The 27,992-nt window shown below is 58.9% G+C and overlaps 1 protein-coding gene across 3 annotated transcripts in view; it reads left to right on the forward strand.

Moving 5' to 3' along the window:
• The first annotated feature begins 87 nt into the window (after positions 1-87).
• Positions 88-27,992, forward strand: part of KIF14 (kinesin family member 14) — a 32,622-nt gene continuing 4,717 nt past the window's right edge. The window contains exons 1-27 of one of the 3 annotated variants that reach the window (XM_053913392.1): positions 88-187; positions 1,382-2,540; positions 4,153-4,407; positions 5,301-5,382; positions 5,859-5,957; positions 6,951-7,006; positions 7,516-7,546; positions 7,916-8,023; positions 8,848-8,964; positions 9,173-9,288; positions 10,145-10,317; positions 10,485-10,632; positions 10,860-10,923; positions 12,046-12,230; positions 13,269-13,371; positions 13,834-13,994; positions 15,483-15,630; positions 16,034-16,186; positions 17,132-17,258; positions 18,862-18,955; positions 19,414-19,546; positions 21,439-21,539; positions 23,949-24,043; positions 25,220-25,441; positions 25,577-25,761; positions 26,792-26,950; positions 27,338-27,460. In XM_053913392.1, the coding sequence (XP_053769367.1) occupies positions 1,474-2,540; positions 4,153-4,407; positions 5,301-5,382; positions 5,859-5,957; positions 6,951-7,006; positions 7,516-7,546; positions 7,916-8,023; positions 8,848-8,964; positions 9,173-9,288; positions 10,145-10,317; positions 10,485-10,632; positions 10,860-10,923; positions 12,046-12,230; positions 13,269-13,371; positions 13,834-13,994; positions 15,483-15,630; positions 16,034-16,186; positions 17,132-17,258; positions 18,862-18,955; positions 19,414-19,546; positions 21,439-21,539; positions 23,949-24,043; positions 25,220-25,441; positions 25,577-25,761; positions 26,792-26,950; positions 27,338-27,460 (4,305 nt within the window). In that variant the 5' untranslated portion in view covers positions 88-187; positions 1,382-1,473. The remainder of the gene's footprint in view (positions 188-1,381; positions 2,541-4,152; positions 4,408-5,300; positions 5,383-5,858; positions 5,958-6,950; positions 7,007-7,515; positions 7,547-7,915; positions 8,024-8,847; positions 8,965-9,172; positions 9,289-10,144; positions 10,318-10,484; positions 10,633-10,859; positions 10,924-12,045; positions 12,231-13,268; positions 13,372-13,833; positions 13,995-15,482; positions 15,631-16,033; positions 16,187-17,131; positions 17,259-18,861; positions 18,956-19,413; positions 19,547-21,438; positions 21,540-23,948; positions 24,044-25,219; positions 25,442-25,576; positions 25,762-26,791; positions 26,951-27,337; positions 27,461-27,992) is intronic. The other 2 variants (XM_053913394.1, XM_053913396.1) reach the window with 2 other exon arrangements.

Consider the following 27,992-nt stretch of genomic DNA (forward strand, 5'->3'; position numbering starts at 1 on the left):
CATCATCCAATAAAAAGACAGAACCCGACGCAGCGGAGTCCACAAACCAATCGGAAGCGGCCCCCCGACGCGACGTCCAGCAGCCAATCAGAAGACGGAGCGCCCATTCAAATTGTGGTCAACCGGGGAGCGGGCGGTGTTTTGCGGGCGCGGTGTCGGGTCCTCTGCACCGTGGGGAATGTGAGAGGTATGGGCGCCGTGCGGGACGCGCGGCCATGGGGGTGCGACGGTGCGGGCGGTGGTCTCGGCTCAGGGCACCCCCGAGCCCCGGCGTCCCGGTCGCGGCCCCTGAAGAGGTTCCGGTCCCCGGGAAGGGGGAAAAGAGGGGAGGGAGGGAGGGCGTGGCGGCTGGACCTCAGGCCCAGTGCTGTCACCGCGGGAAGGTCCCTTCGCTGTCCCGCCCTCGCGGTGACCGGCTGAGGACAGAACTCCGGGACGCCGGGAAAGGACCGGCCGTGACTTCTTTTCCTTGCTTCGGTCCCAGCCTGACGGAGCAACTCTCAAACTTCCCATCGCTTCGCGTGAGGAGCAGAGAGTTTTCAGCTGCGGTGGAGCGTCTTGCCTTTCCATTTCCTGCCATCGCAGGAGGAAGGCTCTCTACTTGGAGCCGAAAGCTTGACTGGAGGTGCTAATGCCCAGGGGGTTGTTTATTGGGAACTTGGAAAGACCTCCTTAAAAACTAACTTGTTATTTTGTTCCCGGACAGCAGCACTCCAGGCAATAGTTTGAGCAGCTGTCACTTTACAGTGAGCCGGGCACGGAATGCAAAGGCTTGTTTGCGCGGACACAGCCCGTTTGGTGCAGAGTTGACCCTCCTCGCCCCCCCCTCCCTACCCCCCGCTTTGATGCTGGATAGACGCTGCTGACGAAGGTTTACACAGCACAGCACTGGGGTCTGCTTCCACCACTGGGGAGGGTGAGGCCAGGGTCCTGGCTTGTTGGGAGCCGTGGCCCTGAAGACCGCCCAGGAACTTCCTAGGTGTTTTGGGTTTATCAAGGTCAGGGCACTTAGGTTTGTGTTATGGGCTCCGACGCCTGGGGATGCTGTGAGTGAGTGACGCCCACAGTGTCCCGTCCTCACGGCGCTGCTCCGCCCTGTGGACGCAGCCTGTGGCCCCTTTCTTGGAGTCCGTCCACCTCCCAGCCGGTCCCCTCTTTCCTGCTGCCTCTGTTGTTCCCAGCGTTCCTGTCTTGTCCCGCAACGCAGCCTTCTCACGACGTGCCCCACGCGGGGCAGCCTCGGCGTTGCCAGTCTGCCTCCAGGATCTAATTAGTCTAATGCATCCCTCTGGGAAGCTACTTTCACAAGGAAAGGTTCTCATATTTTTAAAGCCTCTTTATAGTCTGTGCAATAAAATTTTTTCTCTTTGTAATTTGACAGATACTTTTGGAGACTGGCCGGAAGTCAAACGAACATCCAGAGAAGAGCTTAGCTTCTTCGACGGCCTTCTTTGGAAATAACTAGCTGCCACGATGTCCGTGCGCACAGCACACAGTCGGAATAACGGCGACGTCCTCGGGGCCCCTTCTTCCCAAAAGGGCTCATCCCCGAAGGACCTCAGCCTCAGGAGCAGCCTGAAGCTGCACGCGAAGTCGGACGAGTGCGAGCGTGAGAATGATGACCCGTCGCTGGGCTCTGCCAGGAGGCGCAGAGACATCAACCTCACTTACATTATTTCTGACTGTAAAACGCCTGGGGACGCAGCCCTCACCCCTAGGTCTGCCAGTCGACTGACCCTTCAGAGAAGAGTCACAAGGAAGAAAGAGTCATCGTTGCTTGGGAGTGAGGTGGGAGAGTCACCTGAAAAAGCAACAGAAACACGCCTCACACTACAGCGGCGTGCTCGAACAGGCTCCATGGACCAGCGGGCAGCGGTGGGGACCGCCGGAGGAGCTCCGCGGGAGGCCGGTGCAGACGCAGCTGTGGTCAATGATGACGCCAGCTTGCTCGCTGCGCCCTTGGCGCCCTCAGCTGAAGGCACCAAAGACACTGAACCGGCGGCTGGTGAAAAATGCGAGGACACGTTTTCTGCCCTCAGCACGGCAGACGGCAGCGTGGCACTGAAGTACTTGAGTCATAGCACACCCGTCGGTCCCCGGAGTCGGGATGAAGTTGTGCGGTCAGGACACTTGGCCACGAAACCCGTGCACAGCAAGTGGGACATCAAGGTGGCTGGACCAGGGAACTTGCATCATAGAAGCATTGGGGTGGACGTTGCGAAAAACACAAATACACGTGGGAGCTTAGAAAAAAGGACACCTACCAAGTGTGCTGCGGAACCCAAGCCGACCCCACGGTGCGGCACGCTGCAGCTCAAGAGGCCGGCCGCATCCACACCGAAAACCAGCACACCTGGCTTCCAAGTCCGACCGAAGCCGAAAGCTTCTCTTCTCGCAAACAAGAGGGACGGGTCCCAAGAACATACGCTTCCTCCCCAGGAAGAGACTGCGGTTCGGGGCACCTCTGCAGAGAGAGACCCCTTAAAAGTGGAGAGCAGCCAGGTGACAGTGGCAGTGCGCGTAAGGCCTTTCAGCAAGAGGTACGTCCCACCTTGTGAACCCGAGACCAGGCTGCTGACGCGGAAGTGCCTGTCCCTCCCTGCCTTTGGGAGGTCCTTGGGCGCATGCGTCTCCATGCTGGTTGGGACGTTTTTGCACAGAGAGAACTCTGAGGCTGTGTCGTAGTGCTCTGGTTATTTTGGGTGATGGGCTGTAAAGTTGAAACGTTGAAATCCCCGTGTTTTGCAAATGTAGGTTTTTCTAGACATGCTGCTTTTAGAGAGTCTGAGTGACTTAAGCCTCTCAAGCGGTCCGCTCTCAAGTCCCATTATACGGTGGGGTCGCCGACCGCCCCCTTCACAAGAGCCACCCTGGGTCTCTCACCCCAAAGAGGCCCTTCCAAACCCTCCTGGAGTGGTGGCTGTCCCCGTTGTCGTCTCTGATACAGGTCCTTATAGGGGTGACCACCCATCAGATGCGATTCTGATGGCAGAACGATTTCTCGTTAAAGCGTCGTGGGTGGGACAATCACGGGACACGTCCGGGTTGAGGAAGACGGATGTGACAAAATGGGCTTGCGGCATCCACTTTTTCCAGATACTTTACGGGGCGACTGGGAAACTCCACAGTCAGCAGCTTTTGCCTCTGCTGTGTCTGAGCAAGAGGGTCTGCTGGCCGCTGCTGTGGGGGGCAGCCTCTAGTTCAAACCTGAAGGGCCAGTGGTTACAGACAAGTCACCCAGCGAAATTAAGCCTTTGGGGGACAGAGTGGGGTTGGTGATGAGGGAGGGCTGAGGGTGCGAGATCGGCGAGAGTGGGGAAACCTGACAGAAGAGCCATAGGAGCTGTGAAAGGGAGCGAGGCCGCAGGGAGAGCGGGCCAGTGGGGCTGGGCCCAGGCTGGGTGGAACGTTCCCGGGCTCAGCAGATGAGCCCCGTCAGAAAAGCGAGCAAAGAACACCCACCGCAGTGATGAGGGGGTGGCCTCCAGGGTCGATTCTGATCTGAAGCATAGTGGGGGACAACAAAGGGGCGTCTGGGGCCAGACCAGGACATATTGCCTCCTGCAGACCTTGGGCGAGTGAGAGATTTCCTCCGGGTCGGCGGTGGACAGCGGGCGGACGTGAGGGCTGAGGCTCTGAGGGAGCTGCTGAGGGTGGGAGGGACCCAGGCAGTGGCGGGGATGTGGTGACAGTGGTGAGGCGCCAGAGGCACCGCGAGTCATACCGACATTTACCGGGGTTTGCCGAGATGGCACCGGCACCCCTTTCTGTAGATTTGCACTCCCGCAACCTTCTCACGGTGTGCTAAAAATAAGTGTCCAGCCTCGGACCGAGGAGCGGGAAGAGGGAGAGCTCAAGAGGAAAAGGGCGGTGGTGGGGAGGCTGTGGGAGTGGGGTTGGCTTTCCAGGGAGAAGCCTGAGCTGCACTGTCCCCCCAAGCTAGGCCGGGAGCCCCGACCCTCGGCCTGGACACGTGGCCTGGCCATGCACCGTAGTTCTGTTTGCGGCTCTGCACTTCCCACGGGGAGCGAAGGCATGAGTTTGCCCCGGAGGAAGGCTGCCTTTACCGAGTCCCAAGGTCCTTGTGCTCTGTGGGGGTGCCACTCAAACTAAAGACAATAACTTGGCATTTTCCTCTGCTCCTTCTGAAAGGGAGAGGGACGAGGATGCGGCCCAGGTGGTCTTCATGGATGGGGAGGAGATAGCTGTGAGACACCCTGACATGAGGCACGTGTACAACTTCATTTACGACGTCTCCTTCTGGTCCTTTGACGAGGGTCACCCTCGCTATGCCAGCCAGGCCGTGGTGTATGAGACCCTGGCAGCCCCCCTCCTCGCCCGCGCGCTGGAAGGCTACAACGCCTGCCTCTTTGCCTATGGGCAGACTGGCTCCGGGAAGTCCTACACGTAAGTTTTGTTGCAAATGCAACTCTGCAGAAAGGTTCACATCTTTTTTTAAAAAAATCCTCACCCGAGAACATGCTTATTGATTTCAGAGAGAGGGGAAGAGAGGAGAAGGGAGGGAGAGAGAGACAGTGAAACTTCGACGTGAGAGGGAGACATCGGTCTGTTCCCTCTTGTACCTGTCTAGACCTGGGACCAAGCCCACAACCCAGGCACGTGCCTTGACTGGGAATTGAACCGGTGACGTTTCGGTTTACGGGATGAGGCTCCAACCCACTGAGCCACCAGGGAGGTTTACATCTCCCGTGAGAAGCACTGTGGTTTGATAGAAAGCATGTAGCTTCAAACCACAGGGATCTGGGCTCAAATCTCGTGGGTTTTACAAACCAGTCCTGTGGTCCAGTCGCTCAGCCTCCGGGCTTCGCTGTGGGTGGTGTTGGTCACCTGGACTGAAGCCCCGAGAGGCTCTGTTGTGAGTGTTGTCGTGGGAATCGGAAGTTACCCACCTGGCTGGTGGTTCGGTGAGCACGCCTGCCTGGGAGGAAGCAGTCAGCGTTTCCGCCGCAGCCACGCTTTGCGGAGTTTTTGCCGTATTGCAGGCGATGTGCTAGAGCTTTCTCACACGGCTCTCCGAACTGGAGAGTCCTGTGGGTTCCCTTTTACAGACAAGGACACGGAGGCTCACTGGGGCCAAGTATCTGTCTAAGGTCACAGAGCTGACAAAGGTGGGGTCAAGGTTGAGCTGGGGCTGACGGGGCTCCAGAGCCCTGGACCTTAGACACAAACAATGAGGTTTAATTAGCTGCTCCCGCACCCTCCTCAACCCATTTCCCCAAATGAGAGTTTTAAAAACCTGATTAGTGTTACTTCCTCCCTGATCACAATGTATTTTCCAGGATGATGGGGTTTGGTGAAGAACCAGGAATAATTCCAAGATTCTGTGAAGACCTTTTTGCTCAAGTAGCCAAAACCCCAGAGGTATGCTCCCACGGTGCCTGGGCCCTTGCGTGAGGCTAGCAAAGAGGCTGACGCTCGGTCCTGAGTGGTCTGGGCACGGCTCCCACCCCATCCGGGGACCCGCACTGACGGGAGACCCCAGCCCCCGGGGTCAGGTGGCTGCCCTCCAGGGCCCCGGGTCTGTTCTCCACTTCCCCCAGCCTCTCTGGACGCCCCGCTTCCTCCGCTTTCTGACTGGCCACTTTGTTCCTGGCCAGGACCCGTCATTAGGGGTCTGGACATCCGGGCCCTCGCTCTCACCTGCTGGCGGGTGTGTTTCTCTGTGCTGGGGCCTCATGGAAAGAGGCTTGTCCGTTTTAGATTGGGCTGCTTGTTGCTGTTGGGTTGTTAGGTTTTTTTTTTACATGTTCTGGGTACTGAACCCTTATCAGATGCTTCACTTGCAAAGAATGCGAGGGCCTTAGAAATGAATTGCATGCTGTTTCTGTTCTGACTAGGTTAGATACCACGTTGAAATGAGCTTCTTTGAAGTATACAATGAAAAAATCCACGACCTTCTGGTTCGTAAAGGTGAAAGTGGGCAGACAAAGCAACCGGTAAGATCAAAGCCATTTGTTTGTTCTTACTTTCTGTTTTCATAATGCGTAGAATTATATTTGCTCTCAAGATGACATGCGTGGCTCAGGTTTTCACTAAAATGCTATCACAGGACAGCGAGTGCTTGGGGTCCGAAGTCCAACTGTGTTGTTACTGCGTAAGTAAGTGAGCGTTCTCGCTAGTAGAAGTTAAGTTACTTATTCAACTTAACCTTCTTATTTTAAGCAAGTGTTGTGTAAATTAAAGATATAATATTTGTTCCAAGATATAGTTGGACAACTTTAAACACTCAATCCCCAAAAGTCTATAAAGCTAAACCAACAGCAAAAGCTTCCGAGATTTGTGCCGGAACTGTAGCGGTGCTGATACTGTAGCGGTGCCGATACTGTAGTGGTGCATTTCGTGGGGCTGTTTAGCAAATCAATATCCTGTAGATAGCATTTCCTGTGAAACAGAAAGTTTCACAAATACATAAGCTTTTTAAAAAACTGCTATGAGAATTAAAAGTTTTTAACGCTGAAAAGGGCCTTGGAGAGCAAGAAGCTGCCGTCTTCAGAGGCCCCTGCTCTCAGCCCCCACCTGATCGGGCAACACCCCGACATCAGACCCGCCTGGGTGCTCTCTGTGCCTCTGAGTGGTTGGGATTTCTGGCTACAGCGTGTAAGCCGTGTCGTGCAGATGGGCACAGAGTGTGAGGTGTCTGGGCTGTAGCGGACATGGTTTGGAGAGGCATGTCAGGCCTGTGAGCGGTGGCCACCACGGGAGGTTGGCACGCGCAGGTCTGGGACGCGGGGATATGGGGAGCGCAGGTGGCAGCTGTGGCACGAGGCAATTTCAGTGCCTCTAGGTCTGCGTTTGTGAGACCCTTTAGGTCTATTCCTGTGCAAGGTGAAGACGCCTGTACCTTAAACTCAAGGTGTAGGAAACGCCACTGAAAATTGTCTTCTGTGCGTACTGTCTCGCGCCCTCACTGCTGGTCTGCTTGCTCCCAGCAGCTGCGCGTCAGGGAGCACCCCGTGTCCGGCCCGTACGTCGAGGCTCTGGCCGTGTAAGTAGCGTGCTAGCTGCATGTTTGCCTGGTGGTCGGGCCTTTCTCAGTCCCCCTGGAGGCCTGGCCTCGACTGTTAACTGTGCTGAGTGGGGAGTAGCGCCCCCACACCGCTCCTCATACTGATTGCTCTGAGCCGACCGGGGTAGAAGGGGCTCTGGTGAGCTGCATGTCCCGAGTGTGAGAGACACCGAGGGTCACTCACTTTGCCTGGCAGCGCTCCAAGAGCTTTCTGGAGGACAGGGGCGTGGTGAGGTGGGGATGCAGCTCATCCGGGGAATCTGGGGTTGCGCTGAGACCCACACACACCAGCGTGTCCCTCCCCTCTGCCCCCCAACATGCCGTATGTGTCACTGTGCGTGCCCCTGCGGTCTCAGGACTGACACTTGTGCCCCGTCATGTGGAGACGCTGAGGCCGTACTGCGTTAGGGAGGCCACACCGTTGTTCCCTGAGACCGAGAGTGTGGCATCAGTAACGCTTACCTCGTCTTTCTACTTTTTAAACACAGGAATGCTGTCAGCTCCTCCTCCGACATCCAGGTAAGAGGGTGCTTAGTTCTTCCCACTGGACAGACGGCCACAACCACGTGCGTGCGCTAGAACGCTTCTCCCCGTTGCTGTTTGCCTAAGCAGGGTGACAGTCTTGTTGACGCCCCATAAGAATTGCCCTGCTGAGCCAGCAGTGAAGGTTCACCATCATGTCACCGTAGGGTCACGGACACTGCCTCTGAAGTCGCTACTTCCCGGTTCCGAGTGCAGTGGCGGACACCAGTGGGCAGTGGGGGTGCAGACCACTGAAACCCACACGTTTGCCCCTGGTCTCCGTTTATGAACCCGCACACGTGCTCACCTTCACGGTGCTCGGCACGGGCTCCCGGCGTGACCCGCCCCGCCGACCTCTCTCCCCAGGGCTGGCTGGAGCTGGGCGGCAAGCAGAGGGCCACGGCTGCCACGGGGATGAACGACAAGAGCTCCCGGTCCCACGCGGTGCTCTCCCTGCTGATGACCCGCACGCAGGTGGGCGGCCCCGGGCCGTGCCTCCCCCTCCCGGGTTTCTCGTGGTTTCTCTAAGTCAAGGGCAGAAGGGCCTGCGTGTCAGTGCACAAGGTGGTGGGTTTAGGAGACACACACAGTTAGGGAACCAGCCGTGGTGTATGTGGCTCCATGTCCTTCTCACTGCTGTTGGTTTGTCATGATGTCATCGGTACTGCGTCAACATGTGATAATGGTGTCAGTACTACATGGTGATAGTTGGGCAGTATTTGGAAAATCACATCAGAAAGTAAACAGTTTTTAAAAATTCAGCCACAGGCCCCGTCGCTCCAGTGAAACCCCGCTACACATTTTGCTACACATTTTGGTAACTGCCGGCCCAGCTGTGTCAGTCACACTTAGACAGTTCAGGGGTCTGCAGCAGCTGTGTGCCGCTGAAACTCTGCGCCGTGTTTTTACCTCTGCCGAGTGTCCGCTGACTGGCAGCTCCTCCAGGCTCTTCTCTGCCATTGGAATCTGTTGCTTTTAAGCCCTTGCGCCTTTAATGCCGGGACATACACCACCCCCCGCGCTCACCCTTCAGCCCATCCGCAGCGGGGCATCCTTGATGCAGTTGTGTGGTTCCGGCTTTATCCCTTCCACGGCAGGCCCTTCATTCTGGCACGTCCCAGCGCTCTGCAGCGCAGCCTGGGTTTGTTCTGTGTGGCACCTTATGGCAGGCTCAAGGGGGGACCCTTTCAAAAACAAGTGGGTGGCTCGTACCCTTGTAGGCTCTCCCTTTTGAAGACTCACGTTGACGGCAATCACGGGAACTTACGACGTGTCGTTTTCATGCCGTTTTGCCGCAGACGGAGTGTGTGGACGGGGAGGAGCTCGAGCACAGGGTGACCAGCCGTGTCAACCTCGTGGACCTGGCGGGCAGCGAGCGCTGCGGCCCGGCCGGGACCTGCGGGCAGCAGCTCAGGGTGAGGGGCATCCCTGGGGGCGGGGCGCACGCCCAGGGCGCGCCCTCCAGGGGGCTGCAAAGGAAGTCGACTCGTAAGACAACCTGGTCCGCCTCCGCCTGCAGCTCCTGGACCGCACTGCTGGGGTCGGGGGGAGGAGCATGGATGTGGGGAACCTGTGTTCCCAGCAGCGACTGGGCACTGGAGCGCGCTTTTCTCCTGCACACAGGAAGGCGTGAGCATCAACAAGTCCTTGCTGACTCTGGGCAAGGTGGTGTCCGCGCTCGCAGAACAGGGACGCCGGAAGGGGGTGTTTATCCCTTACCGCGAATCGGTGCTCACATGGCAAGTGTCCTTTGGACTTGAAAGGGTCGTTGTGTAACTTGGGGTCAAACTTGGGCTGGGCCTGGCTCTGCCTTCAGGGCGGCAGTGAGGAGGGAACGGGACGGAACAGGCCACGCAGGGATTCCCTGTGTGCTGTCAGCGGGCCGAGCCACGCCGGTGGGGCTCTGATCAGCGCCTGGGGCTGGAGCGCGGCGGTCCCGTGACACCCACGGACTGTGTGAGCAGCCACACTGGGCGGTTTGGGGTGTGAGTGCTCTCATTAAGGACACGCACTGCACTAGCAACCCCTCACCCTGCGGTCTCACCTGTGGGTCTGACTGACCGCCTGCCCTGTGGGCCCGCGCCGCCACCGCGACTGTCTGCTGTCGCGGCTTTGGCCCCACAGACCCAGGTGGGAGAGTCGGATCAGTTCAAAGCCTTGAAAGTTACGAGTAGCGGAGTTCACTCTTCATGAATCAAGGCAGACTTTTTAGCCTCGCATCCTTTTTCCCTCTGAAATAAGGCTTTTGCATCTAGTAGGAAACAATGTTTGATTCATGTCCGTTCACCATGTACTGAGCATCCACCTGCTCCAAAAGGCCGTGGTGTAGTGCCGGACAGAGGTAACCGAGGCAGCCTGTCCCTTTCTGAAAGTGCGCAGAGCCCCTAGGGCCGCGGCACGACCCGCTGCGGGCTGTGTAAGCCTGCGCACAGATGACCGCCTCACGGAGCAGCTCGCACAGTGCGGGAGAAGACCAAGGCTCGGGAGATCTGGGAGGAGCTCTCCCCGGGGCCGTGCGTGCGGCTTTGTGCTGCGCAGAAAAATACTGATCCGGGTTGTGGACGTGAAGCCCAATGACGGCCTTTTCCCTTGAAGGCTGTTGAAGGAGAGCCTGGGCGGCAACTCCAAGACGGCCATGGTCGCCACGGTCAGCCCGGCCGCCAGCAGCGTGGAGGAGACCCTGAGCACACTGCGCTATGCATGCCAGGCCCGCAGCATCGTCAACGTGGCACGAGTGAACGAGGACGCGAGTGCGCAGCTCATCCGAGGTAGGTGGGCGCCTACGTGGCGCGGGCTCCTGCGCAGGTCAAGGCTGGGTGGGGGTTCGTGGGCGATGGAGGGGCAGGGAAGCCAGAGTTGGAGGACTGTGCAAACGGCGGGAATTATTCTGTATCAAATGTCACCACTGGTCATGCGTCTTTCTATAAATATTTAGACTTGAAAGCAGAAATCGAAAAGCTAAAAGCGGCTCAAAGAAGCCATGGGAACATCGACCCAGAACGATACCGGCTCTGTCGGCAAGAAATAACATCGCTGAGAATGCAGCTGCACCAGAGGGAGCGGGACATGGCGGAAATGCAGAGGTGGGTGGTGTCTGAGGTGCCCAGGTGGTGGGAGAACTGCAGGGGCGGGTTCCGAGCTCTGTCCCTCCTGTCCCCCTACGGGAATGCGGCAGCCACCTCCAGACCATCTCATTCATTCCCAAGTGGTTTCGTAATCTTTATGGATTGTCTGTTGATTCTTAATCACGTGTATATAAGTGTATGTGTATGTGTTTGTATTTGTAACTCTCATACTTTGTCTTTGAAAGAGCGTGGAAAGAAAAATTTGAAGAAGCGGAAAAAAGAAAACATCAGGAAATGAGGGAGTTACAGGTATGGTCTCGGCATCTTCACGGACGTAGAAGGTAAAGTCGCCGGTAGATACGTGCGTGCTGTGCACCGATCTGCCGGAAGCAGGACCGGAGAGGGAGTTAGGGTGCCGCTGGTGAGGGTGTGACTGCTCCGGCTGGCAGCTCGCTGGGGAGTTAGCACGTGGGCGGGGCAGCTGGGCAGCTGCTGGCTAAATGCTCCTGCTGTGCAGGCTGGGGGCCTTCCTTTCAGGGGGCTTGGGGGGCTTGAGCGTTTTATAGGAACTGGCCCTGAGGGAGAGTGCAGAGCAGTCCGGGCAGAGGTGGGAGAGGTCAGGGAAGTATTTCAGGTGGTCCATGGCGGGTCTGTGAGGATGCAGAGGAAGGGGGACTCCCTGGGAGTGGTCTGTCCAGCTTCCGGGAGAGGCGGGATGCGGGTGGGGCTTCAAAGCAGGTGAGACAATGTTGGGGGCGGGCAGGAAGCGTGCTTCCAGGAGGCGGCGCTGTACTACAGGGAGTGCGGGGGGTGTGAGGAGCTTGGAGAGTGGGCGTGGCCCCCTGTCATTGGAGTGGCGAGGGGAAGGTCAGGAGATAAAACTGGAGGACGGTCTGGTTCTTGGGGTGAGGGCTTCGTGTCCAGGCCAAGGAATTTGAGTTTTGACTTGTAGGGCGTGGGAGGTCGCGGGAAGTGTTGGACTGGGAACTGGGTGTTTGAGAGCACCTTTCGGGAGTGTTAATCTGGTAGCAGGTGGAGTGGACTGGAAGGGGGGGGGGACTGTGAGCGGGGCCCTGAGGAGCCGCTGTGGCGGTTCAGGTGGTTCAGGCCCTGATGTCAGGTGACGGCTGCGAAGGAGCGGCTCCTGGCAGAGAGGACGGATAGGTCAGGGGAGTGGCCCCATGTGCAGACGGCAGGTGGGAGGGTGAGCAGCCTGGGGATGCTGCAGCACAGGGAGGGAGCCTCACAGTTGAAGAGAAGGGAGGTCCAGGGGCCGACTTGGGACGTCCCCGAGGAGAGGTTCTAGGCACCCTTGACTTCGGGAGACTTCACATAGAGCGACCTTAATGTCCAGCAGAGACCCCTCGTTGTAAGTGGACTCAGCGGCTTCTGCTCGTGGTCACGGTTGACTCTGTCTCCGTCTTCTGCCAGAAAGCAGGCATCACCTTCCACGTGGACAACTGCTCTCCAAGCCTGGTCAACCTCAGCGCGGACCCGCAGCTGTCCGAGACGCTGTTTTACGTGGTAAAAGAAGGCACCACCACCGTGGGCAAGCGTGGCCCTGCCTCCAGCCCCGACATCCAGCTGTCTGGGGTGCTGGTGGCCGAGGACCACTGGTAAGGCCGTCCTCTCGGAAAACACGGCACCTGGCTGGTGTTCTATTGGCGTCCAAATCCCGGTCTGAGGCGCAGGGGCGCCGAATCTGTGGGGCCTTCCTTCACTCGCAGCTCTTACAGGAAGACGAGGGTCCCATGAGGACGGGGTGGGCTGTGAAGTCGTGGCTCCCTCGCTTGTGTTTCTAGTGGAGGCTGCCCGCTGGTGGGGGGTGAGCCCTGCTGGCGTTACAGGCCCAGGCGCGGAGCTAAGGGCCTGGGCGGACAGACCGACCTGGAGCTCCGTGCCGTGTGCTCTCTGTGTCCTTGGGCCTCTCCTGGTGGCAGGTGGTGTCGGGGTGGTGGCATACGTGTGACCTGTCCGGGGCCCGGTGTGTTTCTAGGGAGCATCTCTGCTTCTGTGACCGGCTGTGCTCACACAGAGCGTGTCCCAGAATGCGGGGGGCGGGCCGCTGCTTCCCTTTTTTCTCCGTCCCGTCAATCCAGAGACGAGTTGGACTTTGGGGTTTCTTTCCTGCTCACTGAGTAAACCGACCCAAAGGGCCCCGAGCGTCTGCAGCTGCTGCTGCACAGTCTCCCCTGTGGGTGCGGCCCAGCCAGGTGCCCTGTCTCCACCCCCCCCCCCCGCCCCCCCCCCCCCCCCCCCCCCCCCCCGTGAGAGGGGAAACCTGCCACACCCGTCCGCTGTCCCGACTCTGTCCACCCGGAGGGTCAGAAACGTAAAAAATAAGAACACTGTAACTCTGTTCCGTCGTAGATACTTGTGTTTTTTGTTGAATTTTCTGTTTTTGGTTTTTCTCCCAAGCGATTATGGTAAAAACGCAGGCACTGCCCATCCTCCCTGCCTGATGGGCAAAGGGCCGGGGAGGCCAGGCCTTTCTGGCAACACTCCCCAGTCGGGTCGGAGGGAGGGAGGGAATCTTAGGCTACTGCTGTCATGAAGGACAGACACTGGACAGACCGCTGGACGGTCTCCCGGCTCTCCTCTGTCCCACTCTGCTGCTGTGACGCCGTGGCCACAGCCTGCTCCTCTCCCAACAGCACCATCCGACACGTCAGCGGGACCGTGAGCCTCGTCCCGGTGGGGGAGGCCAAGACCTACGTGAACGGCAGGCTCGTTTCGGAGCCCACGGTGCTGCACCATGTAAGTCGGCGGGTGCCGGAGTGGGAGAAGGTGCTGGGCTCTGGGCCAGGCGCCGCTCCGTTTCTTTGTTGTTCAGTCCGAGAACTCCCTGCCTGGCCCGACTGCCGGGGTGGTGAGGGGCCCCGTCGCGTCCCAGTGCTGACTCGGTGTCTGTGGGAGAGCGCTCACGCAGTGCCTGCCACTGCCCTCGGTGGGGGGGGGGGGGGGGGGGGGGGGTTCTGCGCTCTAGTCCCCTCGCCCCAAAGCCGGGTAATGACCCGTTGTCGGGAGGCACAGGAGACAGGCGTGTGTGACGTGGGTCCCACGGTTCCTGGCGTGAAGACAGCGTGAGCGAGTGGTGGTGGCCGTGGTTCTTGTGTCTCGCTCTGACACTAGGCTCTGGAGGCCCCGAGCGTGTTGGTGTGTCCCGAGCCCTTTCTGGTTCATACTCGCCTCTAGCAGTAACTCTTGTGCGTGCTTTAGGGTGACCGCGTGGTGCTCGGGGGAGACCACTACTTCAGGTTCAGTCACCCAGCAGAAGTCCGGGCGGGGAAGAGGCCAGCCGGGGCGGACGCTCCCACAGGCGAGGGCCCGAAGGACTTTGAATTTGCCAAGAATGAGTTGCTCGCAGCCCAGCGGACGCGGTGAGTGTTGTTGTTGGTCTGGAGCAGTGAGGGGTCTCTGGTTGTGGGGGCATCCACCCAGGAGTCCACAGGAAGGTCAGCACACGGGGCTTGTCGGCTCGGCGCCAGTGCTTCGCTCTGGGTGCCAGCTCCTGGGCACGCACGTAGGTTCCTCTGACACCTGACGGGCAGGGGTTGGGTGCAGGAGCATTGGGGAGAGCGTGGTCCCCCAGGGGGACAGGTGGACAGTTGTGACTGCATCCTGGCCCGACCAGGGATCAGTGGAGCTCTCTAGGGGATGAGAAGGCATTGCTTGACGGGAGGCCCCCGGGATCGTGAGACGCTGGTGGGGGGACCGGGGCGAGCTGCCCTGTCGGTTCCCATGGGCAGTGTGGTGGGGTTTGAACAGCGTCCTCGGAAGCTCCATGGTGAAATGGGCCTCAAGGAAGGCCTGAGTCTGGATTTTACCTTGAAGGACGTGGGGTCACTCGGGAATTTTGGGCAGCCACGATACAGACGAGAAGTCACGTTTTTAGGGGCCACCATGTGTGGTCAAGGAAGGACTAGAGGGAGACAGTGTCGCGTGCTCAGGGACAGGGGACGATGAGGGGCAAGCAGCGTGGTGACCGGAGGGGCGGCTGGCGCGGTGGGGGGTCCGGGCAGCCAGTGTGGGCTGGTGGCACTGGCTGTGTCATCTTTCCGAAGCCGGGCTTGCTTTTGCCTCCCTCGTCTTGTACAGCACGCAGAGCGCGGAAGCCGCGGTCTGCCCGCTTCTCGGTGGGCAGGTCAGTGGGTTTGAGTGCTTGCTTGTGCAGCCGTCCCCGCCGGCTCGCGCGCCCCCTCGTCGTCCCCGGGGACGCTAGCCCTCTGTCTGCCCACATCTTGTGCTCCCCCGTGCGGCCGTGGGGGGCGTCTGCGCTGCGCAGCTGCTGCGCTACCGCAGGCGGTTCAGAGTGCGCGGCAGGCTCCGCTCCATCGTCCGTGTCCTGTGTGTTCACAGCCACGTCAGTCTTTTCCCCTCTGCAGCCCAAACATGCAAGACACTGGTGGACGCAGTGCCGCCCCTTTGTCGTAGAGCGCCCGCCATGGGCGTTCACTAGAATGTCGACTCGCACCCTTGCTGCTGCATGCACCGGGGCTGCCTGCTCTGGCCCAGCTCACTTCCCTTCGCACTAGAGCGGTGTGTGCTCACGTGTCCGCAGTAACGGCTGAGGGACACGTGAACACACTCCTCCTTCTCTGTGGTCCTTGTGCAAATGATTGTACAGCTAATGACTGAACACACCACAGAAGGCAGGTGGGAGGTTGAGTCCTGAGGTTTACGTTGCTGTCTGACGGGAGGCGCTTTGGCGTGAGGAGGAGTGGCAGTGGGAGGGGCCATCTGGCCGCTGTGTGCGCCCCTGGCGCCGATCCAGAGCCACGTAGACGGGACTGTGACTGAGATTGCTCTCAAGTGGGAACCGCTGCCACGGTGGCAGGTGGAGGATGCCTGGGCCTCATGCTTTGCAGGCTGGAGGCCGAGGTGAAGGAGGCGCAGCTGCGAGCCAAGCAGGAGCTGCTGCGAGGCGCCCAGATCGCCCAGGAGGTGGCTGCGCGTGAGCTCGCCCAGCAGCGGGCCGCCTATGAGCACAGGATCGAGGCCCTGGAGGCACAGCTGGTAACGGCGGGCTTTCTCCTCGCTGTCCACCCCAATGACCCCCGTTCCTGCGAGCGGTTGGGGAGGGCACCGTGGGGGGATCACGTCCATAGCAGGGGGCCAGCTATGGGCGCCGGCCGGGCGGTGGACAGGAGGCTTCTAGACTCGAATTACTTTTGCTCTTGATGCATCCCCTGTGCCTCATTCATCAGGGTCCTGCCACTCACCCACGGCCTGAAGGCACATGTGGGGATGTGCCTGAGGGCTGGCTGTCCAAGGGGCTGGTCTCCAGCCACACAAGCCTGCTCCCTGGCTGCCTGCTCTTCCAGGAACCCCGGGTGGAGGGCTGTCCGTCCATTGGGGTTAGCTTTTAAAAAATGCTTTGTATTTCTGCCCTAGTTAATTTTATTACCATTCCTTACAGAAAGAAGAGTCCCAGAGGAAGGAAATGCAGGAGGTAACTAACCAGAAAGCTACCCACAGAATCGAGGAACTGGAGCGGGTGAAGCAGCGTCTGGAACAGGAAGTCCACGTCAGCAGGAAGCGGCTGGAGGTGGAGAGTCTGGCTGCCAGGCAGGTGAGTGCCCCGTGGTGGCAGGAGCTTCTGTCACCCGGCTCCCAATGTCGGGGGACACTGCCTGCCTGGTCAGATCACTCTGGTGGGGGGGGGTGTCATGGGCATTCCGTCAGCTCAGGGGGTGGAGCTTCCTCCAGGGACTGAGTTCACAGTCCACAGGGCCACCTCTCTGCCAACCTTTCGGCCTTTCTTCCTCTGCACGTCGGTGCTTCTCCGAGTGGGGTCCTAGGCCAGCAGTGCCCGAGGCCCCTTCTAGAAAGGCAGGTCCTGAGGCCTTGTGCAGAGTGGAGTCAGAGGTGGTGGTGGTGGTGGGGTCTGGGAAGAGGTGTGGGGCCCCTCAGGGCAGGTGTGGCGGCCGCGTCTCTGCCCTCCTGCCTCGGACCTTAACCTCGAGGTTCACTGTAAGTGGCAGGTTCATTCCTGTCTCGTCCAGGTTTGGGGTGTGGGTGGGAGAAAGTAGCCCAGCACCCCGAGTCTGGGTGCTGCAGTACTGCGGTCCTGTGTCAGCGCTGGGGTGCAGAGAGCAGGTGCCCCCGGGGTTCAGGAGGAAAAGCAGAGCCGTTTAAGCCCCAGGAGCGCTGTGAGTGGGCCGTCAAGGCTTATTTGTGTCTGGGGAAGGGTTTTGGTGTCTTTTAAATTTAACTTTTTTTATTTAGTCGAATGTCCTTGAATGGGAGCTTTTTTAAGTTTTTCTTTTTTTTCTAAAGGTGTTTTAAAAGAAATTTTCATCAGTGGAAAGAAAAAGATTAATCTTTGCCCAAAACCTCCTGTTGATTTTGTTGAGGGGAAAATCGTAACGCTATTCTCTATATATTGTAATAGCCTTTTGTGCTGGATAGAGCGCGTGTAAGATGCGGTTGACGACAACACGCCAGGGTTATCAGTCTGGCTCTGCCATCTCTGCGCACGCTCACGCGCAGGGCTGGGGGGGCGCGTGTCCCGCAGGCCCTGGAAGACCACAGCGTCCGCCACACGAGAATTCTGGAAGCCCTGGAAGCCGAGAAGCAGAAGCTCGCCGCGGAAGTGCAAGGGCTGCAGCGCAGCCGGAGCGGCAGGGGCGCGCCCGCCGCAGGTGGGCGGGGCGGCCGGTGGGCGGGGCGGCCGGTGGGCGGGGCGGCCGGTGGGCGGGGCGGTCGTTGCGCGGGGTCACCCCAGGTGGGCGTGCGGTGCTTCCGTGTGTGGAAAGCGTTGTATTCTAGATGTTGCTGACTTCTGGCTCTAAATGTGTGAGTGATTATTTTAAAATACTCCGCTTTTAGAATAGTTTTGTAAGCAGATAGGAAAGACAGTTGCAAGTATTATGTCAGTTTGTGACACGTTTTTAAAACAGCTCGGTGTAACCCTTACTTCATGTGTGGATTGTGCTTCATCTGTGCGTTCTTTGACTTCTCTCTCACTGCGACGTTATTTCTGCGTAGGACACACGTGTTGTTTTCACTGTGGAAAGTTCAGTCCGTAAAGGTCCAGCGGTCACTGCAGCAACCCCCCGAGTGCTTACCACCCAGTCCCCAGTCGGCCGCCGCCCCCAGCCCCCCGTCTGGCGTCACACCCGCCCCCTGCCCCCGGGCCCCGGGCCCCGGGCCCCGGGCCCCCATGCAGCACGTCCCAGCCTCGGGCCGTCGGTCTGCACGCACCTCACTGTGTCGCTGCGTCAGAGGAGAGCGCTGCTCCGTCGCTCTCTGAGGCATGACCTCGGCATTGTTACCGCACATGGGGTGTTTGTAATTTCTTACACTCGATAAGGACCTGGTCCACATTCAGATTTCCTGGGTGATTCCATAAGCATTTTTAATCTTTGGTTGTTCGAATTGGGCTACAAGCGTGGCCCGCCCACTGTGCCTGACCTCCACGTCCCTGCCCCGTCGTTCCCTCACTGAAGAAATCGGGGGTTCACGGGAGCCGGGGCAGCAGGACCCCCCTTGGGGTCGCAGGACGGCCCCGGTGCGCCCTGCGAGGGGCCTGCAGTGCGGCAGTTTCCAGGGGGCCTGGGGGTCTCGCGAGATGCTCTGCTCTCTGTGGCTCCCGTCTTTAAATTACTTTTGAACTGTTAATGCTCTCTCTGCTGCAAGAAATAGGGAGGTACGATGTACGAACTCATATTTGATTTCTTTTCGGGCCTGAAGTCTTTCGGTGAACACTTGCTTTTTTAAATGCACGTAGGTAGTGAGTTTCGTCCTCCCAGAGAAGGGTCGTGGTGGACCCCTGGTTGTAGGTTCGACTGGACAATACGAGAAGTATTGTGATAAAGCCTCTAAATTAGGAGAGTGGGATTGTGGACTAAGCTGTCTTCTTTTTTGTTGTTTTTACGTCCTGCTCGTAAGTGCTTCCATTCTTTTAAATGCTCAGGCTGTTGTGAAAGGGACTGTGGCTTCACATCCGTGATGCTGTAGCCCGTTTCAGTAACCGGGGGAAGAGAAGACCCTCGAACACATCGGAAGGGGAAGCATAGTCTGCGGCACCCCTGTCCTTTGACACTGCGACCCTAGTCAGCCTCAGGCGGGGAAAGACCTTGTCTTATGGGAAGGAGATGCCGTTTCACCCGTGAGGGCGGAGGGCGGAGAACAGGGACCCCACGCCGCCCTCGCCTCCCGTGACCCTTGGTTGAAGCCACTTGTGGGGAGCGGGTGCCACCCGGGGGTGCGTCCGCGCTCACGCCTGTGCCCCCACGCCCGCAGCTCAGACCAGCTGGGGCGCCCTGAAGCTCTCCCTGATGCTGCAGGAGGCCAACGTCATCAGCAGCAGGTTCCACAGGCAGTTCGTGTTCGGCAGGTGAGTGACGGGTCATCCTCAGCGCAGGGTCATTCTCCTTTGAGAATACTTTACCTGCACGTGTTTTTTAAGCTGTTGTTTTTGAGGTTTCCCCAGAGACACAGGGTTCCGTGGCGCCTGTCCGGGAAGGAGCAGGCGTGAGGGGCAGCCCCCCAGCCCTTCTGGAGCGCGCTGGGCCGGGTGGGGCGGGGCTTACGAGAGGGCAGTAGCGATGCTCAGGGCTCACGGGCTTCTTTTGGAGTTGAAAATCCATCAGACTTTCACGTTTTAAAGGGAATATCCCTCTTAGACATTTGTTAATCTATAAGCACTTTTTAGACACGATTTCACAATAATGAGCACGCTTACCTCTAGAGACATTTACCGAGCGGCCATGTTTCTGGGGAAGCTCCTCCCATCAGACAGCTCTTGGCGTTGTGATGGGGTGTCTCGGGGTGACCCTTCCTTGGCGTTTCCAGATACGAGCATCAGGACGGAGGCTGCAGCGCCGAGGCCCGGGTCCGGGTGCGGAACCTGCGGCTTGGTGTCTCCACCGTCTGGAGCGTGGAGAAGTTCGAATCGAAGCTCGCCGTGATGAAGGAACTTTATGAGGTGCGGGCGTTATTAAAATCCCTCTAGACCTTTTGAAATGAGTGTCAAACTGACCCGTTTTCAGTACCGGACGTCTGCAGAGAGAAGGCAGGTCACGTACGCAGACTGACCAGTGTCAACAACCAGGCGCGTCTGCCGTTGCCTGTGCAGGGGGTTCTGTTGGCTGGCTTCACCATGACTGTGGCGATGGAAGGCTTTCCTGCTGCCCCTGTGCACTTGGGCGGACGTGGCCCTGACCCCTGCGTTTACCGATTTTACCCGTTTGTTTTAATTTGTATTTAATGACTGGTGAATCTGAGGATTCGACTGTTTCCTTGTGGGAAAAGTGTGTGTTCAATCTGGAAAATAATAAAACAAGACAAAGGAAAGCAAATGAGAGAATCATTAAAATAAAAGCAATAACTGGATAAATTGGAAGTCAGTAAACTCAAGCTCTGCTTCTTTGGAAAGGTGAACGTGGGGTCTTAGGTGTGAGCGATAGCCTTTAAATAAAGAACCTAAAGGCCTCTTAAAATTATCTTACATACGAAACCGTATGTGGTAAACTTGATAACTTTCCAGAAAGAAAAGACTTTCTAGTAAAGGAAGAGTTATGCAAGTTGACAATAGATGAATAGCCCTGCAATAAAGCGAAAAGTCTGTCAAGAGCTAGCCTCAAAAAAAATAAATAAAGGAAGGAAGAAAAGGTGCTAATCCCAGGCAGGTTTATGAGGAAGCCCTTTGGACCCTCCAAGGGCAGATGCCCCCGTGAGCTGTCCCAGAGCATCCATCGCAGATGACAGCAGTGTCACCGCTGCCGTACGTTGCTGGGGGATCGGTTAAACCAGCCCACACCCACAGAGCCTGGCAAGATGAGTCAGAAGGGAGCTAGGAGCTAATTGCTGTGTGAGCACAGCGGTGAAAATCTGAGCGCAGTGCTGGTCAGTCAAACCCAAACACAGACACGGAGCGCCTGGCCGTGACCAAGCAGGGCTCCTTCCGGAGTGCAGGGTGTTCACACAGAAACCCCGCAGCAGCAGAAGGGGCCAGACCTCTCTGCCCCAATGGCGGGGCTGTGAGCAGTCCTGGTTTGTCTCCGTGTTGATGGGTGCTAGGAGTCCCACACTCCCTACGCTGAGTGTGGTTGCTGCTGGACAAGAAGCGACTGCATCGAGGTCATTTGGTCAGTCTTGCCTCGGCGTGGGCACTGAAACCTGATAGGTGAGCTGCCCTCGTTAGTGCCTCACTTCCCGTTTTCAGCTGTCACTGCGACGTTCGTTACTTACTTTCCCGTGTAATGTGCCGTCTCTGAAGCAAGCGCTCTAGAGGTTCTGTTAGGCCTGTGTGAGTGGAGTTAAAGGGCACATTGTTACCACGGCCGGTGTATCCAACCAGCAGGTGGTTCTTAACATAGGGAGGCCGCACTTCTCTCCGGAGGGTTTTACCATCTTTGTTCTTACTGTCTTGTAAATCACAGGTTCACTATTTCTGAGTTACTGAGTGATTTCTGTTGCTGCTATTAAAATAGATCTCTATTTAATTTACTTTTAGAGAGAGAGTCAGGGAGAAAGAGGGGGAAACATCAGTGTGGCTGCCTCTTGTGCGCCCTCTACTGGGGACCTGGCCTGCAACCCAGGCATGTGCCCTGACTGGGAATCGAACCAGTGACCTTTTGGCTGCTGCCCAACCACTGAGCCACACCAGCCAGGGCAGTAGATCACTTATATAGATTCTAGCCTTATATATTGATTTTTTTTTTTAATTTGACCAGGAACGTGATCTTTTTAAGACTTTGTCAGATGACCTGTAATTCTGCTAATCTTACATGTTAAGTGTAACAAAGTATTTAGAATTTTTTCTTACTGCTAACCGTCTTAAGACTCCCCATGAGCAGGAACTGTCTATTTTCGCAGAGTGACTGCAGCAGCCAGAGTGAGGACCTCTTCTGCGACCCTGAGGACGAGTGGGAGGCTGACCTCGCGGCCGTCCCCGTCTCTTCGCTGTCCAGGAGGAGGTGAGGACACTCTAGCTACTGGCTCCCCGGTTCTGGGTGCGCACGTGCGGCATCTCCGCAGTTTGAAAGGACTGTCTGCTGTCGTGAGGGGCACGTCTGTGAGGGGACCTGGTAACAGAGGAGACTGCCTGTTACCGACTCAGTCACAGCGCTTAGGACGTGGACCCGTCTGTCTGTCCACGTGGGAGCAGAATGCTCCGTATCCACTGTGTCAGTCTTCAGAGCAGCTCGGGGCAGCATAAGTCTAACTTCCTGTAGCAAGGAGCAGCGCGTATTACTTGTATGTGAGCCTTTCCCAAGCGCGTGGCATATCCCGTGACGTTCTGTCGTGAGTCTCAGAACTTTAACGCAGCCCAGTCAGTACGCGCGCCACGGGAGAACGGACCACGGTGGCAGAGGGCTCCTGTGCGTGACTAGTGCCGCCTGTCCCCTGGAAACGCAGGGGCCCCGTGAGCAGGGGCCGCTCAGGGAGGAGCCGGCCCTGGGCAGATCTCCGATGCCCGGCACAGAGGAGACACCTTAGGGTGACGGAGAGGCCTCGGAGCCAGCCTGGCTGCTTCGTTTGGTTTGCGAACAGAGACCTCTTTTTAAATCTATGCTGCTCAGCTCAGAGCTTCAGCAGGGCTGCCGTCTGCCCTGTGCTCCGGGTGCAGGGAGAGTGACATAGACTTGCTGTCCTCGAGGCAGGCGTCGAGGACAGTGAGGGAGCCACCGAGCCAAGCTGGCTGGCGGTCCTGCAGGGGGACTGAGGCGGTCAGCCCTCCCCTCAGTCCGGTGGAGACGCTGCAAGTCCCTGCTGGCTGCGGGGTGGAGGGGGTGCGGCTCAGGGCTGAGTCCCGGTTTACCTGGGCTGACCGACGAGAGGAAAGAGTGTTTCCTGGGACGCGGGGCAGGGCGGAATTAAGGGTCGCAGGACATCCAGGTGTCCACAGGGTGTGGCACGAGCGGGGTCCCAGCTGTTCGTGTGGACAGTGACAGCGTCACGAGTGAGTGGTGACACAAGAGTGAGCCCTGCGTTTCTCGCACTCACAGCTGGAAACCCGCTTCCGCCCGCCCTGGGTGTGGGAAGGAGGGCGGGGTGCTCAGGAGGGAAGGGCCTGGGCATTGGGCAGCAGAAGCTCCATGGTCACCAGGACGGTCGCAGAGCGCTCGCTCGCTCGGCACTGTCTCCTGTCGTCCCTGCCACCGAGCTGTGGCGAGCAGGCCGGGCCGGGCCGTCTGGTGTGCGTGCCTCAGTCACCCTGCGTTGGTGGCCCAGGGCCGGGCGGCTCTGTTGCACACGAGAGAGCAGCACCGTCCCAGCTAAACCTCCTCGTGTGTCCTCGTTTTTTTTTAACTTCATCGCCTCCAGCTGCAGCTCGGAGTCCGTTTGGGATTCCAAAACTTTTTAGGCCTTTCTTGTTCTCCACCATGCTCGTTTTAAACTCACAAAATCCAGAGAGAGGGGACTGCTCTACAGCGACCTCTGCTCTACTGCTTCCGCTTCACTTGCCCCATGTCGACTGCTGAGAACCAGCCAAGGCCAGTGGCCTCTCCACGGTGTCGCGTGTGGCCTGCGTGGTGGCTGTGGGTTTGGGGCTGGAAGGCATCCAGAGTGCCTCCCTTCACCAGGGGGTGAGCTCGCTGAGGACGGGCTTGTCTGCATTGCCGATGGCATCACAGGAGCGAAGCTGCTGGCTTGCGTGGGGCGGGAGCTGGAGTTCAGACAGCCGTAGGTGGGTGGTGACTTGGAGGAGGCCACGTTCCCAGGGCGGGTAGAGAGAACGGTAACAGTGGGACAGCCTGTCTCACTCGGGAGGGACCTGAGTGTCCCCGACGGCTGAGAGGAAGGGGGGTGGCCCAGAGAGATGGCGGGTGGAACTGTTCCACTTACATGACCACTGTACGGTACAGTGCGTGCTTTTCACGGTGCACGAAGGTTCCCACTCAGACCCTCCCCATGACGGTTGTCAGAGGAGGTCCGTCTGGTCCCCGGCCTCTGCCTCGCCTCTCCCTGTGCGCCCCAACTCTGTTCCCTGCCCTCACGCCCGCCTCCCCAGGCTTCACGTCGCTGCCCTGCATGGCCCTCCCACCCCCCACGGTGCGGCGCTCTCGTAGCCCTTGTTCTTTGCCGTAGTTGTTTGCCTGACACCTCGCCCTCCCCGCTGTGACGTGCTGGCTGGGTGGGCTGCAGCCGTGCCCGCTGTGCTGCACCCGGGAGTCTCCGGGTGACCGACTCCGTGCTTAGGAGGGTACCTGCCGGTAGTGGTGCTCCTCCTTGGCGAGCCCAGTGAACTGAAGCCTTGGTGGAGGTGTCTGGGCAGAGCGCACACACGTGCGCCCCTTTCCCTCCGAGCACTTGTAAGCGAATGTTCTAAATCGTGGTTCCGCACGTGCCGGGCGCCGCTAACACCGTGTGTCCTCCCTCAGGAGCAGGACCTTGGCGAGGAACAGGAGGGTCTCCGGCTACTTGCACGACGTCCAGGCTCAGTCTGCTCAGAAGCCGCACCCCTCGCGCGTACCAGGTACGTTTCCATCAGCTGCTCCCGCACCCTGAGCACAACGCCCAGCCCTGGCTCCACACCCCCATGTTTCGTGTCTCCGAGCGAGTAACTTCAGCTGGAAGCGTCCGCCTCCTCTGAGGTGAGGGACAGGCTGCCCCCCGTAAAATCCCCGTGCCGTTTGGTCTGTCCCAGCACCTGGAGCGGCGTGGCGGACCCCGGGGTGGGAGGTGTGAGTGTGCACACCACCCGAGATCACCGCCTTCTTGTGAGGGAGCCACGTGCAGCGGATTATCTGCTGTCACCTGTGTGAGGGGCGGGGATGAGCAGGGGGCGGGGAGGGAGGTGTGCAGCCCAGAGCTGTCACCGGAGGTGGGGGACGGGCAGGGCGGGCAGGGAGCGTCCTCTGCCCCACCGGGGCCCCTCCTGCGTCCGGTGCCGTGTGCAGCGGTCGGCTCCAGAATTACTTCAGGTTCAAAAACCTCTAAAAGGAGCCGTTGCAGGAACCACCGCTCTGCACGATACTCCCCCCAGGGCTGGTCACATTGCTCGTTCCCCTGGAGAGAGGGGGGCACTGTGAACTCGTGTGAGCGTTGAAGGAGCACCTGTCTGTTCCAGGCTCTTCCGAGGCCCCACCCTGTGCTTTGCTCCGCCTTCCGTTTAGTTTGCCGGTTCTGTTCACCCACGGACCGGACCAGAACATAGTCTTGCTCACTGGACGAGAACCACTATGCTCATGTGTGTCGGCTGGCGTCCAGGGTAGAGCTCCTTCCTGAGACGCGGAGGGGCTCTTCCGGGCTTGTCCGGCTGCTCGTGCTTTGGACGTTTCCCAGGGGTGCGGGGTGTTGGCTGTGGAAAGTCGCCGGCTGCTGCCTATTTTTATCATGTTTACATTGTACGTGATGGCCAGTGTTTCACCGACTCAGTTTCTTAGGTCTCCCCAGGAGGGGAGTAAAGAAGGCCGTTACCTGAAGGGCCCACGGGACAGCCGCGTTCTGTCACTCACGCTGTGGTTGAGGATACGTGTCCTCGGCGGGGGGCGGTTCTCACGGAACTGCGTCTCCAGCTCGGCGTCCAGAGATCGGGTCGGACTGAAGCAAGCCCGGCAGATGGTTCTAGACCCTGCCTGCGTGAGCGCATTCGTCTGAAGGTGCCGTGCCGGAAAGGCAGGCTGACGGGGGAGGTTTTCTGTCGAAACAGGCTCGATGGAGAAGTCGGGCTCCATTTACTCCGGTTCCTCGGGACCCCTCCTCCCTGGAATCTGTAAAGACGTGATCGGCTGGTCACTGGATGTCCTCGGGCAGAGTCACGAAGACAGGTCGGCGGCTGACAGCCTGATGCACAATCTCCTCGAGGTCCGCCGCGGGCTGCTCGCCGTCTCCCAGGCTCATGAGGACCAGGACGAAGACAGCCAGGACGACCGTAAGCAGCCTGCGCCACTTTGTCTGGGACGACTGGTGTTCCAGCCGTGCGCCTTCCCTGTGTTGAGTGGTGTGGTGTGAGCCCTTCTGTTTGCTCGGAGGGGCCCTTCCAGTAACTTTCCTCCTTCTTTCAAAGTGTTCTCCTCTGACTGTGCCACCCAGGCGCAGGCTGTCCGGGTCACTTGTGCCTTCGGGCGGCTTGCGGTGCTTGTCACCCACTGGCCTGGTGATGCCCCTCCCGGCTCCAGCACAGCAAGTCTGGGGGACGAGCTGAGGCAGGAGGTGAGGAAGCTGGGCAGCTACTTACAGGTGTTTCTGCAGGTGAGTTGACTTGCTGATTTTTGTGTGAAGTGTTTGTTGACCTTGTCCTTTCTGCATCTGCGGATGAGAGCAGCAGGGGGGCTGGCAGGTGCAGAGCCCGAGGGCCGAGCCCAGGAGGGAGCGGCTGAGGGCGGTCTGGGGCAGAAACGAGGGGGCAGCCACCGAGCTGGCTCTCAGGGTACGGAGGGGCACGGGGACAGCACGTGACCCAGCCCCGAGCCCTGCTGGCTATGGGGGCTGTCCTGCGTGCTTGGGTGAAACGCTCTGCATTTCCCGCCCCTGGTCCCGTCCTTGGAGAACAGAACGGTGCCTGCAGGCCAGGCTGCCGCGGGCAGGGGTGCAGTGTTCTGAGACGTACCTGCGAGAGTCCCCGGTCCACAGTTTCTCCCGGTCACTCTGCAGGAAGGACATTCTGAACCTGACTTAGGGGTTGAGGCCTGTAGCCCTAAGAGAGATGTTTCGTAGAGGGGTCGAGGGGGAGGGTCAGGCGACTGGAGGGGACTTGGGCTGGGCTCAGACGAGACGTACAACCTGAGAGTGGTCAGCATCGTTAGCATGTTCCGGAACCCAGGCCGAGAGACGCTCTGAGTCTCTGCAGTTGGCCGGTGACGGCGCAGCTCGGGAGAGGCCTCTCGTCCCTCCCAGGTGTGTGTGCGTGCTGGTGCACAGGCCTTGTTAGAAGGGGCGTCCCCTGTCCCTTCCGTCCCCTCCCCTGTTCCTTCTCCTTGACACAAGGAATGGCTTTGTTAGCCACCGTCAGGCAGCTGTCAGGACAGGAAGGGGCAGAAGAGCCCCCGTTTCATCTGGGCGCTCACTCCCAGTCCCGTGGCACCACTGGCCGCTGTGCCTGTGCTGTGTGGCCTGATCGTGTGTGACGTCCTGGAGGGAAGAGGGGCCGTGTGTCCTACTCATTCTGCCACGGAGGGTGGCCGTGGCCGGCCTGCGTCTGTTCTAGGCACAGCCGCCGCGTCAGTGAATGCGGAGTTCATTTCCTTCACTTTCCCGTTTCCTCTCCCCTGCCACCTCCCAGGGGTGCTGCTCGGACATAGCGTCCGTGGTGGAGGACGCCCAGAAGAGAGCCGCCCAGGCCGTGCGACAAGCCGTGAGGTGTGTGGGACAGCTGGCAGTTCTCTGCGGGAGTGGCCTCCACCTCCTGGGGGACAGCGGGAGCCCGAGTGCCGGCTTCCAGGTGAGCGAACGTGTGATATGCTGGCCCGTTCTGGAGTCCCCGGCCCAGCTGGTGGGCTGTGGCTGGAGGGTGACGGTCTGCCAGGGGGCTTTGCTTGGCCGGTCAGCCGGAAGAACGCCACCGTTCTGGGGAGTTTGCGTCTGCTGGCTCGGGTGGCCCAGGCCGTGGAGACAGCACCAGCCGTCACTGTGTCCTGCAGCAGAGGACACGTCCCTCCAGCGCGTTGGCTGTGGGTCCTCGGTGACAGACTCGCCCGCCTCCCTTGTGGACTGTTAGTTCTCATCTGGCTTCAGTTCAGTTTCACGAACTTGAGTGTATCAGTCCCTGAAGTAAAAGGAAAACGTAACGATTCCCTAATGAATTAAGGAAAACCTAAAACCCCTCCAGGAGGATCTCCTGGACGCCGCCCGGGACGGCGCCGGCTCGGGGCTGAGCCTTCTGTTGGGCTCTGGACTGGAAAAGGCGGCAGAGCTTCGGCGTGAGCTCCTTCGGCAGCGCCCGCAGAGCGAGGTGAGAGGAGCAGGCGGCGACCCGTGTGCTGCCGGGCGGTGGAGGAAGTGGGTTTTTTAAAAACTAGGATAGCTCCGTGAATTAGAGTCGTATGAACATACGCATTCGAATTGGTGTGAGGTTACTTTTTTGGTGAAAAGGCTGCTGGTATCACTGTCGTGGTGACATGTCCCCAAGTTGCTCTCGAGTCGCTGCTGCCCCTTTGGTTATCCCGTCCTGGTGTGTTCAGCTGGGAAAAGGCCTCTGCAGGTGGAACGGCAGTGACCCTGGTGGTCACTTTCTGTCTTTTTTTTCCCTTTGTCTCCGCCTCTCCTTTCCCACATAACTGAGCAGACTACCACACATCCATCCACAGAGCATTTGCCCCTGGGGTTCCCACCGGTCTCTCTGGGCCCAGTCCCATAACCGAGGAGGACGAGGACCCCCGACGCCCTGCACGGGGCCTCCTGGCCACGCCCCCCCATGAAAGTCAGGCCCCCACAGTCTCGGCCCGCTCGGAGGGCTGGCTGTGAGCCCGGGGCCTGTGTTTGAA

The sequence above is a fragment of the Desmodus rotundus genome, chromosome 10, assembly GCF_022682495.2.
Source record: "Desmodus rotundus isolate HL8 chromosome 10, HLdesRot8A.1, whole genome shotgun sequence".
Taxonomy (NCBI): domain Eukaryota; kingdom Metazoa; phylum Chordata; class Mammalia; order Chiroptera; family Phyllostomidae; genus Desmodus; species Desmodus rotundus.